General features: G+C 29.1%; 2 protein-coding genes across 2 annotated transcripts; one reads left to right on the forward strand and one right to left on the reverse strand.

The window, feature by feature from the left end:
* Positions 1-29: 29 nt before the first annotated feature.
* On the reverse strand, positions 30-7,137 carry LOC134830764 (scavenger receptor class B member 1). Its single transcript, XM_063844340.1, has 9 exons — positions 7,020-7,137; positions 5,294-5,385; positions 4,924-5,229; positions 2,630-3,058; positions 2,329-2,446; positions 2,102-2,268; positions 918-1,352; positions 758-858; positions 30-692 (listed from the first exon to the last, which is right to left on the reverse strand). The coding sequence occupies exons 2-9, from the start codon at positions 5,330-5,332 to the stop codon at positions 665-667; spliced, it is 1,623 nt and encodes a 540-aa protein (XP_063700410.1). The 5' UTR covers positions 5,333-5,385; positions 7,020-7,137; the 3' UTR covers positions 30-664.
* Positions 7,138-9,383: 2,246 nt separating this feature from the next.
* LOC134828738 (putative inactive carboxylesterase 4) lies at positions 9,384-12,179 on the forward strand. Its single transcript, XM_063841724.1, has 5 exons — positions 9,384-9,389; positions 9,854-10,862; positions 10,926-11,107; positions 11,240-11,293; positions 12,156-12,179. Exons 1-5 carry the CDS (start codon positions 9,384-9,386, stop codon positions 12,177-12,179), a joined length of 1,275 nt encoding a protein of 424 aa, XP_063697794.1.
* Positions 12,180-12,700: the final 521 nt, after the last annotated feature.

Genomic DNA, 12,700 nt, shown 5'->3' on the forward strand with positions numbered 1-12,700 from the left:
ATATAAATCATTTCATTACAACTATTTTATTTATATATTTATTACAATGTTCTATTTTCTAAAATGCTAAACATCTCATGGTACAAAACTTATTCTATCGCAGCCGAATTTCCATAGTACTTTCATATAAAAATGCTTTAAAATTAAGTTTTCAATAAATTATTAATAGGTGATATTTAAGATTTATTTAATCCCGCCTACCATTTTTATTTAGTTCCTTGTTCCTCCTATTACTTTAAGCCTTTTCTATTGACTTACAAATATATATTTTGCAGGTTCGACGAAGCATAATTAAATTTGCCACTTACAGATTTTTTTTTATTAATTTAGGTATTATTTATGTTTTTTTTTAATAAATATTTTCATAGAATCACAGTTAAAGGATTGTCTTTTAACAACAAATTCTACCTTCCATATGGAACACGTACATTAATGGAAAATAATATCGTTGCTGAAAGGGAAATCTGAAAACTTAAATTTTTAATTAAATATTAATTAACTATTAGGTATTAATTAACTTTCGAATAAATTAAAATTTTTAAAAAGATAAAAAATTTCTTTTTTGATAAAACTTAATAATCTACATATACAGCACGTAAAATTGAGCAACTTTGTAAATTCGAAGTGAGCACACAAAAAATCAATGTGCACCGACAACAGTTCTTCAATGTGGCTCTCCTACTTTATACCATCTAAAATGACGGATAAACTTTCTGTAGTTGATAGCACACTATTGCGATTACCTAAGCAAGCGTACAATGGCACTGGTTCGTCCTCAGTTATTTTGAGTTCAGTCGAATAATTTGTGTCATCTAGGTTGTGGTCGATAGTTAAACAGCTCTTTAAAGATGTCTTTCTCTGTAAAAACGAACGTATGTCATAATATATTTTAATGTTTAGTATGTATAAATAAATACCTCTGGGGTTTGATCAAATTTTTCATAGTTATCTTCTTCAATAATACTTTGCATTTCACTGTCCCGATTTGCAGTAGTCTCACTTGTCAAATAAATATTTCCCCCATTAGCAAATGATATTGCATGATGAACATTATGTGCTCGTTTGAGGTTATGGTTTAATTTGAGACTAGCTTTGAATGTTGCGAAGAGAATTAGAAGGGCTCCCAAGATATAACAGCCCCAATGACTGAATTTCACGATCCACGGAAGGATGTTTAGGTAGAAAACGAAACGGTTCTGAAGATCCTGTGGAAGACCGGGCATGGAAATTTCAAACCAAAGCATTGGTATGACAAGATGTGAAAAGCGATCTACATTCGCCATGTTTCCAACATCATGCATAGCCATATTAATTTGAAATTTGACTGATATATCGAGGGGCAGACCAGATTGCTGAAAAAGTATATAAAAAAAAAAAATAAATAAAACAAAGTACATATACGGAAGTAAGAATAACTTAAAGACCGTTAAAGAGACCATTCACCTGTCTTAATATACAAAATGAATTGCATGAATAGATATCAATACGACCTTGAAATGAACATAATTTATTTCTCTTTCAGATTTTTGCATCACGTTTTATGAAGTAAACTGTTGAGTTATAACCAACTGCTGTATTAATCAATTTCGATGATTGCCGAAATCGAATATATGCATCGGTGGTGCATCGCGGTTCAAGCATTCATTTTCAGATAAATAAGCGTGGTTAACGAAAAATCGTAGGTAATTTAAAAAATAGGTAATAAAACCTGTTTGAAGTAGCAGAAAAATAAACTAAATGCATATTTTGTTTTCACTCTTATTTATATGCAACTTGGCATATTTTTCATTCAGAATTTATTTGGATTGCAGTTTTTCTTTCAGGACTCAAAAATTTTCTTTTTAGTTTTTATCAAAACATAGTTTAATATTTTATCCTGCAAACGTATTAGTTGAAGTATAGTATAATTTTATTATGGTGTACATAAAACATAAAATACTTGTTAAACAAGTGCTTTACCTTTTATGTCTGGCAGGTTTGTTAGCAAATAGTTTCTAGAAGAGTTTTAATATGTAGTGTAGCATAAAAAAACTCTTATACGGGATTAAGTAATATTGATTGTCATGCGATATTGCTTTAATCAATTTCCAAAACAACTTACCCGGTTGATCATGAAATAACTGTCGTGTTTTTTCAAATCAGGAAACAACCCTTCGGTCATATTTAAGAGTTTTTCGTCGGCATCCAAGAAATGTGGATATGAAAGAGCTATGGGGAATCCGTAGTAACAATGATTAACATCAATTAAGCCTCGAGGAAGACATTGACCTTTAATTGAAACTTTTATAAATTTAAAAGGTCAATTAATTTTATTAAGCTCTAACTTACCATTTTGACAAAAACATTTGTTTTTTTCGTTGATTTCGCCATTATCAAGTGCATTTTTTTCAAACTTGTATTTTGATGCCGCTAAATTGCCGATTACGGAAGTACTTCCTGTTGGGACCTGTTTAAAGAAGAATAATTAAAAAATTAAAAGAACTCACAAAATGATACATTACGCATTATGTATGAGTGAAAGTTGTATTTTATTTTATTTAATTGAGACAGGTCTAGCTTTGTAAGGAAATGATAATCGAAAAAAATGCGGTAAAAAGCCATTGCTCATGTTAAAAAATAATTTTCTTACCAATGTTTGTGCTCTACACATGCTTTTCCTAAAAAACAATAACGTTTCATTCGGCTGAACAAAACTCTTGAATTTCACTCCATCTGACGCATATTGAATGTTACTACATTCTTCGCCATTCCAATGATTCAAATTTGTAGATCCCCTATAAGTGTCATATAATCCAGAAATCTGTGGGTTCGTTGTACCACTAAAAAATGTCTCAAAATCTCCTGAAAAATCATACATTCTATCAATAAGGCCAACTTTGTCAAATTTGATCCAATTCGGTAAAATATTATTTCCCAAAGTTGTCAAGGTAGTTTCATAACCAAACATGAATTCTCGAGCAGTCATTTTCACAATTGGTCGCTCTTTGGCCTGACGTATTACCAAATTTATAGGCAGACGGACAAAGTACGATTTATCGGCTACAACTTGGGCGATACTCTGAAATTTTTTATATGAAATATAAATATTTCTGTTAATATTTATAAAAAAAAAATAGTAAATGTCAATGATTAGCTAAACATACGAGCAAGCAACTTAAACAACTTAGTTTTCAATGCGTGTAAAAAATCTTCAAGATCTAGATCAAATTTGTTAATTATTTAAAGTAACACATTCATATGTGTTTACATAATTCTAACATAACTTTATCTTAGAAGAGGCAGATTTTTTTTTCTATTTTCAAAATCAATACCAAAGTTTAGTGACCAATGTTCATGTATAAATATAGTCTGCACACACACACAACTTAGTTCTCTGGCTTTAAGTCTTAATGTTTTTTTTTGTTATTCAGTTCGTGACAAAATAAAACTAATAGAGCTCTTCACATGCATTTATCCGATATACTCGGCATAAAATCCACATCAGTTTGTGAATATCAGTAAATTATGCTTGTTATATGTAGTTTTTACTTATGAACATTTGTAAATAAATAAATATATTTTTATCATAGAATTATTATGCAACAAGTATTTTTTGCATATTTAGTTTTCAATTGTACACTATTGTACCATTTGATTCAAGTAATTTTCAATGTACATTTTGTTTGTTTATATTTTGATTTGACGTACAAATGTGTTTACCTACTTTTTTGAAAAACTTGTTTTTCTACAGTCGGAGAAGTTTAATATAAAGTATATATTAGCTAATTATTACAGAGCAGACGTTTTGACTACTTACCAGTAGTTTCAGTAATCTCACAAAATTAAAAGTTGAGCTACACGTTATTTGTATATTCTAAAAATTCTTAAAATAAATAGGGGAATATTTTCCAATATATTTTACTATTTGACGTTGGTTACACATGGTAAATGGTTGGTTTCACGTCAAAATAAAGTCCTACTCCCAGTTACGTTTTAAACCCGATTTTCAGAAAACTTTTTTATTGGGTTCTCTAAGCTCCTAATTTTTCAAATTAAATTAGGTTTGAATCTGCAACCGTGTTTTTATAGATCCTTTTTTAGAAGCTAATGTAACAATTTTTCAGTTTTATACACATGTTTTATTTTTAGCTTCTATGGTTTTACTTATCAAATATTTATATAAACGTCAGTTTAGCGGTAGTTCAAGAACACAAACATAAGAATAAAACTCGAAACTTCTGCAAAAGTTAATCGTACTTAAAACCCTTTGAAAATACTTAAGTTTTTGCATAAAACAATAAAATATATATTTACATACATGCTTTATATACATGCTTATGTATACACATGCTTTAAATATCTTTGGGCTCTAATTTCGATAATAAATTAGTCAATTATAGGCACATCACAAATTATGTTGATTCTAGATACAGATTTAGACATAATTTTTTAGTTAGTTAAGTTAACAAAATAAAGATTTATTTTTTTTTTTTTTTTGAGTTTATGATTTTATCATAAACATGCTGTGCAAAAAGAAACTAGCTCAAAATATCTAGATTGATCGACTGCTATTACATAAACAGTGCATACCGGTTTGCAAGCAGGTATTACATAAAGAAAGTACCTACATGATACCAGATTTTGTGTGTGTAACTAAAATTATGATCATATTTGTCATGACAAAATTTGCCGGTTAATACAAAAAACGTGTTCGATTGATAATTGTTGCGTGTGAGTGACTTTTTTGTGTTCATTATGCTCTATAATTTAATGATTGTCATTTTAAGCACAGACTGGTTTTTGAATGCTTGATCTCCGATATAATGTAGTTTGATCTTAATGACTAAACTAGGTTTATTTTGACTTTGATTTCGGTTTCGAAAGCATACAAGAAAATAATGTTAGAAAAAAAATCATAGATAACGATATTTTTGTTCAACTTACCAGCAAAGCAATGTTAGGCAACATGAAAATGTCGTCTTCGCTAAATCCTTCAGACAAATGTGGTTGCCACACAAGTGGATGTCTTGGCGTAGTAGAAACCGTACCATTGTTATTAAATGTAACATTGTCATGAGTAAATAGTTCCTTATACACGTATGGACCTACTTCCTTCAATTTGAGTTTTTCTTTGCCAGCCATGAATTCATCGGCATTTGTAATGTTAAAAAGATATATTTTTGTATAAATATCCGCTGGTGGCTTTCGCCAAAGATCAAATATTTCACCATCTTCTCCATATTGCAATTTCTACATTAGATTTTTGAAAAAATTAGTATGATAATATGTATAATGCTCAAATTTGAAAACGTACCCATTTAAAAATGAGGTCATACGGATCATAAAAAGACATGAAAATGGCAGTACCAATAAGTAATAGTCCTCCAATTATCAAAAAGAAGACAGCTAGAAATATATACATAAATAAAATATATTAGAACCAATCCATACACATTGTAGATAGTCTCAATTTCAACTTTAAAGTGAATCGCAGTATTTTACAAAATCATAAAAAAACTCCTACGTTTTTTAAATTTATCTATAAATATTTATATATTTGCATTTTTTTGCCAATTTTTTGTCAATTTTACTTCTATTTATGGTAGCTGTTTACGGAAATGCTAGATTTTTCGTGTTTAAAATAATGATTCAATACTGACCTTTGATTTTTGAATGTCAAAAAGGCTAATGTTAGTATTTGATCATTTTCATAACTTTTTAAGATCATCAAATGATTAAAAGTACTATTAATAATTAATGACTTTCTCACAAATATTAAAGTATGACTTAACATTTGGAAATCGATTTCAATAAAATCTTTAGACGCATGTGGTTTTACTTGAAAAATGACGTATAAGTAATAATTCTATTCAGTAAGATCTTGAAGTGACTAGTTAGTATCAAGTATCACTCAAGTGTGAGACTGTGATATATACACTATGACTTTCAAAAAAAAAAACATACACTGACATTGCACTAATGATTATTATTATTATTTTTATAAGTATAAATATTTATTAATGTTAGGTGCAATGGTATATAATCAGAAAGTACTTTTCCCGACCTTTTAAAAACTTAGCCCATTGTTTTGTAAAAATTAGAAAGATAACTTAATTGTAATGAAGGATCATGCATATCTGTTAAAATATAAAGTTTAAAGGGTGTGTCATCTATTCAGATAAATACCTATACACATCTAAAATATTTATTTGTAATACAGTTACATTCCGTAACATTGGTAATTAATACTCCATTGAAATGATGATAGTTTTTTTTCTTTGAAAAAATATTTAAAAGAATCTGGAAAATTCCATACAATATATTGCGTATGATAGATTGTAATTAAAACTTCTGTTAATAAAAAAAATGACGATAATCTTCACGATTGATTTTTATTGCAATTTATTATTTTACTCGTTTTTTTATATTGTAAAGTAATTCTTCATTTCTAACTAACTATACATTGTTAGGTATTTTATTTAGTTATTGGAATAAAAATATTATTTTGAAGGTATGTTAAAAGTACATATATGTAGATGGAATAATTTAAACTTAAGGTGCAAACCAAATATTTTTTAATTTTTTTTTTAATTAAATTATAATTATTTTGTCTTTGTCAATTCCTTCAACGACTTTGTGTCACTGGAATGGCAAAAAATAAAGTAACGAAAAAACGTTAGAAAAAATAAATAAAATACAAATACAAAATATTAAAACGATATAGATATGAAGTTGATACTAAATAGATATGAAATAAATATAAAATGCACTCAAAAGAACCTTTAACACTTTGTATTAACTAAGTCATTAAGTGTGTCAAAATTCACATGAATTTGTTTGCAAAAATATTTTCTTTTGTATGTCTTATTTTATTTCATAAAATCATACTTTCCAAAAACGTAAAAAAAAAGATTTGTCATATGTTCAAATTATAAAATTGGTAACCAGGCGGCTCCTTTTTCGTAGAAAATAATGTTAATCTTAATCGTTTTTAAATACTTTTTCTTAATGCTCTAATGAATTAAAAAAAAATCACTTACACCTTGGCCTTGCTCGTTTTCCCGCTTGATGTTTTTGAAATAACGAGTCTACTATTGAAAATCCGCGGTCAAAACCACGAGTTGCCTGTAAACTGCGCCGATGTATTTGTCGTTGTTCTTGGACTAGATCATGTTCGTAAATATTATTATTATTTGGCTGCACAATATTATAATGACGACTGAGTATATTATTGATTAATTCTTTCATTTTTTATTATTTATTTTATCACTTTTATTTAAGTTTATCACTATATTTTGGTAATTTATGAAATTACAACTATATATATTTTTTTAGTTATAGTTTTTATGTAACTTTTTAGTTAAGGTTTGAATCCAATGAAAAAAAAACAATAAACTTGAGTATATTATAGACAACAAACCCTATATTAAATTTTCAATAATTTCTATACTGTTACATATTATTAATATTATTATTTTTATTTTCTATCTAAAATTTGTGCGTCTTGCTTCAAACGAATCTTAACTCAGAATGATTATTACTCCAAACAAACATGTCTCGCCGACTCTACTCTTTATAATACTCTTATTTATTGTGTATCTTGAAAAAACTGTTGATGTATTTAAAAGGAATATGTACAACTACTGTGTACCTACCTTTCGTTTACTAATTAAATGGTAGTTATAATCCAGATAAAAAAAATTTTCATTATAAACCAAATAAGGTTTCCTGTCATTAAAAACCTCTTGAGAAAGATTTTCCTGAATCCTGCGAAAAATACCCGAAAACAGTTTCTGAAATAAATTTTATTCGCTGGGCCACGTAAGCTACACGCATTTGTATACACATTCATTCGAATTGTGTGATGTTTTATTTTTTTCGCATTTGGATTCACTGTAACGTTACATTTTTCAAGCTAAATGATTCATGCAAAATTCTACGTCATAGTTCTAAAGGAAAAACCAGCTATTTCACTTAACAAAGGCGAAAATGAAAATTATTGATTAGCATTAATAAATATAATATCGTTCTTTTTAACAAGCATAAAAATGATAAAAATTGAAGTTTGCGCAACGTTGCGTTTTTAACGAATAACTATTTGCGTTATGAAAAACGCGGAAAAAACTTGTACGGGACGAGAAAAAAGGAAAATCGGAAAACTTGTAACTTAGTTGTAAAATATAGAAAAGTAAAGTTGAAAGATTCGTAAAGCACTAAAAAAAGTTAATATTTTATTTTATTACTTTATAACTCAAGAGAGGCCAATTATTTATTATTATAAAAAAACTTCAAAAACAAATGTATTTTTAAATGTTCAAAGATTGAACAAAGACTAAATGAATTGCAAATAAATTTAGATATCTAAAGGTTAAAAGAAGATCATTCTTTTTTTATGAATTAATTTTAATTCATGATCTGGTAAGAAAAAAAAAGTTTTTATCTTTAGCTTTATGACTCAATGAATAAATATTGGGTGCATTCAAGATCACTCATCGCTTCCATCATGATTTTTTTTTGTGATATTTTTTCGATTATAAATGTGTTTTTTGATGAAAATTTTTAACTTTTATGACATATTCTTATGATTTTTGATATTTCCCGATGAATCGAACAATCCATTTTATAAAACTTGAACGCGTTCGATGAAAAAAATTTTGGAAAAAATCATCGATGTCCATCGATGAGCATTCTTGAATGCACCCATTGACTTAGAATTTATCATACATATATATAAAACATTCTCTAAAACAAGTTTACTTCACTTTCTTTATTAATTTTTTTAAAGTGATTGTATTTTTACGAAAATAATAGAATATTTCTTTTGATACTTTTTAGTGCAATTTTTTAGGGATTTTATTTCTTAAACTAATTTACTAAACAAAAATTAAAGTTTCAATCGTTGTACAAAAAGTTTACGTAATCTTACATCAACTTCTTTTTAGTATTTTACTCATCCGTAATAATTCAATATATAGTTGAATAGATATATGTAGTTTATTTTAACCAATTATTTTGATAAAAATACGCTAAAGCGAATACATGTTGCTTTAGTAAGATGTGTGTGTTGAAGGGAAACTGGTTTGCGAATTTTGATAATAGATTCAAATTAGGTCTGAATGTCACGGTTTTTTGGCCTTTATATTTTAGTTGTATTCAAAGTTAGACTGGAATAGTTAGAATAGTTTACCAAAGAAAATTTTGATGCGAGAAAATTTAAAATTATGAATTAAGAAAAAGAGGAACATGTAATTTAAAAAAAATATGAATAGGTCATTTCGGAAGCAAACCAAATTGTATGCCTGGCTATGGTACTAAAATACAGTAAACCTTTCTTCCTGAAGATCAACAAATACTATCATATTCATACTTAAACATTCAAATTTATGCCAACAGTCTTGATAAACATGGAAGTAATAAAAAAAATTTGAATATGTTTACGGTTTGCATTTGTGTATCCGATTTCGTACAAAAAGATGAATTCATTCGGCATTCTTTTACCGTTACATTTCTCTCATTTTTTCAATGCTCTTCAGATTTTTTGGTTACTTTTTCGGCAAAGGCCATGTACCAGCGCAGTGTTTTACGGGATTTTATCAAGTGAAGACACGATGTTGAGACAGTTGTTACTTCTTGTTTTTATTTTATTTACATTTCAGTATTGTACAGAAGTTAGAACGGAACAATTGAAAGGCATTCTAACAGGAACCAATCGCAAAAAAGGAAATGGAGTGGCCAATCGCGTAAGAAAAGTGATCGACAACTTTCTTCTGTTTGCTTTTGTAAATATATTCTTCTTCTTCTTTCTACACTTTTGTACATTTAATTATGTGGTTATTTTATTAAGTTAAAATAATGATTTTTTTTTGTAATTTAGGACCGAGCGAGAAATGAAGCTGTTATTACAATAAATGATGGAATTCTTAGAGGAAGTAAAAATAGGGGAAATTATTATAGTTTCATTGGAATCCGATATGGAAGACCTCCATATGGTGATAGACGATTTAGAGCAGCTCTTCCGGAGCCTGCTTGGGATGGTGAAAAACGTGCAACAGCTTATGGACCACAGTGCCCTCAAACTCCAATATTAAATGGCGGAAAATTTACAGGAGAAGAAGACTGTTTATTTTTAAATGTGTATTTAAAGGATTTTCCCAAAGCTAATGAAAGCCTGCCTGTAATGGTTTATATTCACGGTGGTGCTTTTAAAGGCGGCTCCGGAGATTTCCTCATCACAGGACCAGAATATCTCATACAAGAAAATATTATTCTTGTAACGTTAAACTATCGATTAGGACCGCTAGGATTTTTAAGTCTTGATTTGCATGAAGCGCCCGGAAATGCCGGCCTTCAAGACCAAATTCTTGCTTTAAAATGGATTCAGAGAAACATTGATGGATTTGGAGGAGACCCAGATAGAGTAACTATTTTTGGACAATCTGCAGGCGCCGTGTCAACCGATGCCCTTATGCTGTCACCAGCCGCAAAGGGTCTCTTTCAACGAGTCATCTCACAAAGTGGCTCGATCCTCAATCCTTGGGCTACAATTTCTAATCCTGTTCAACAGGCTTATCGACTGGGCTATGCTTTAGGATTTAAAGGTGACTCTCCAGAAGAGTTGTTAAGTTATTTAAAAAATGCTACCGTGCGAAGCATAATGGAGAAGGCAAATGAAATGGACGCTCCGTATTCAGAACGAAATATGATGAGCATTTATTTTGCACCAGTTGTTGAAAAATATTTTCCTTGTGATGTCACGAAAGATGCTACATGCCAAATTCCTGTATTGCTGGAAAGACCTTTGGACATTTTAAAAAGGGGAAGTTACAATATTGTTCCATATATTGGAGGTTACACTTCGGGAGAAGGCATTTTACTTTTTAGAAGTATGTTCTCTTACATTAGCTTTAAATTTTCATTTAGCCTTTTATTAAAATATATTATTTTAGATAAACGTGTGGACACCAAAACTTGGCCAAAGTTCAAAACTAGTAACATGTTTTTCGTTCCAGCCAATGTTAATATGCGTGACATGGATGACAGTTCAGCCTCTTCTTTAGCTAATGATATAAGCCATTTGTACATAGGAGGAACATCTGTAGATTCAAAGCATGGCGACAATTTAGTCGAGGTAATTTCATTAAAACAGAGTAAAAATTGCGATTGGAAGAACTGAAACTGTTTTGGAAACTGATCCTCAGTAAATTTTTGTCTCTGAATATTTTCCCTCAAAAAATCTTTTTTATGTATTTATTCTTTTCAGTACACAACTGATGTTCAGTTCATGCATGGTATCACAGAAACATTGCGATATAACGTACGAAACGGAAATAATCACACTTACGCTTATCGTTTTTCCTTTGATGGAGGAATGAATTTTTTCAAAAGGTACATTGGGTACAGGGGAACAGGAGCAGCACATGGTGATGAATTGGGGTATCTGTTTACAGCTCCAAAAATATTTTACTTTGGAGTCGGACTAAACAGGAGAGATTCACCAGAACTTATTATAAAAAACAGAATGGTGAAAATGTGGACAAACTTTGCCAAATATGGTGATCCGACTCCGCTTGGTAAAACAAAATTCAATACAATATGGGAGCCAATAAAATCGGAAAAAGAACTCATGTATTTGGACATAAATTCCAAAATGGAAATGCGAAAAAATTTAAATGCTCAAAGGATCGAATTTTGGGATGAGTTCTTTGAAGAACATAGTCGCGTATGATACTAAAAAAACGTGTTTTACAGCTTTTGTATAAGTAACCTAAGTATGATATTTATAGAAGTTTTTATTTTATTTATTGATTTGTTACAATTTTGACGCATTTACTGATTAATTTTAGTTATTAATAGTGTGTTATCAGCTTATCAGTACTATAACTGTAGGATTAATTCACGTGTTAAATTGTTCATGTTTCTCATACACGTGATTTTAATAAATATTAAATATTCTAGTTGTTACTACCATCAAGAAAATAATATATAGCAATTTAGGCGAATAAATTTAAATAATTTACCGATACTATGTACTTAGTTACCGTTATTGGGTTTTTGCATCCGTTTGTCATATTATTACGCACTACGTAGTTTCCCTGTTATTACTATTAGATATTTGTGAATCATTCTCCATGTATGTATTGAAATTGTCGATTTTTATTCTATTCATTTATTTACAGTATAATATGTCGAATAGTCGTTAGTATATTTTCGATAAAAGTCTACAAAATACTAAATGGTTACTAAAATTTCGTCTGACATAAGTCCCATGAGGTGGACAAAATTGCATAATAGGATATGATCGATTCGGATATGCTGATTTCTCTTCAATTCCAATAAGAAACCAAGGAAACCTATATTTTTCATCGGTTACAATACTGTATATAACATTGAATTTTCCCTCCAAATCGGCAAGGCGTTCTTCAATATTCTTCAGTTTGTTAATGTTATCCTTGTATCGTAAAATAATTTTATTTGATTTGTTGACACTCTTTGAAGACTCTAATTTAAATAGTTTTGGTGAAATTGATTTTTTATCAATCAAATTTATTGACAAGACGTCGTAGTGTGGGTCAAAATCTCTGTCAATTTTGTTAAAAATGGTGTCACTGCTATAATATTTAAATATCTTCCCTTTCATAGTTTTATCTTATTAACAGTTTAAGATTAAGTTAAACAGTTAAGAGTTTACAGATAAAAAAAAACAATTTCGACTAACAACAAA

The sequence above is a fragment of the Culicoides brevitarsis genome, chromosome 2, assembly GCF_036172545.1.
Source record: "Culicoides brevitarsis isolate CSIRO-B50_1 chromosome 2, AGI_CSIRO_Cbre_v1, whole genome shotgun sequence".
NCBI classification, from domain to species: Eukaryota; Metazoa; Arthropoda; class Insecta; order Diptera; family Ceratopogonidae; genus Culicoides; species Culicoides brevitarsis.

Bases quoted from the DNA above. Each gene is read 5' to 3' on its own strand.
- LOC134828738 (XM_063841724.1), top strand. The intron at 11,108-11,239 runs GTAATTTCATTA...TATTCTTTTCAG, and splicing joins ATGGCGACAATTTAGTCGAG to TACACAACTGATGTTCAGTT. The intron at 11,294-12,155 runs GTACGAAACGGA...ATTTATTTACAG, and splicing joins CAGAAACATTGCGATATAAC to TATAATATGTCGAATAGTCG.
- LOC134830764 (XM_063844340.1), bottom strand. From the start codon at position 5,332: ATGTCTTTTTATGATCCGTATGACCTCATTTTTAAATGG. The intron at 3,059-4,923 runs GTAAGTTGAACA...AAAAAATTTCAG, and splicing joins TGCCTAACATTGCTTTGCTG to AGTATCGCCCAAGTTGTAGC. The intron at 1,353-2,101 runs GTAAGTTGTTTT...ATACTTTTTCAG, and splicing joins GTTATTTCATGATCAACCGG to CAATCTGGTCTGCCCCTCGA.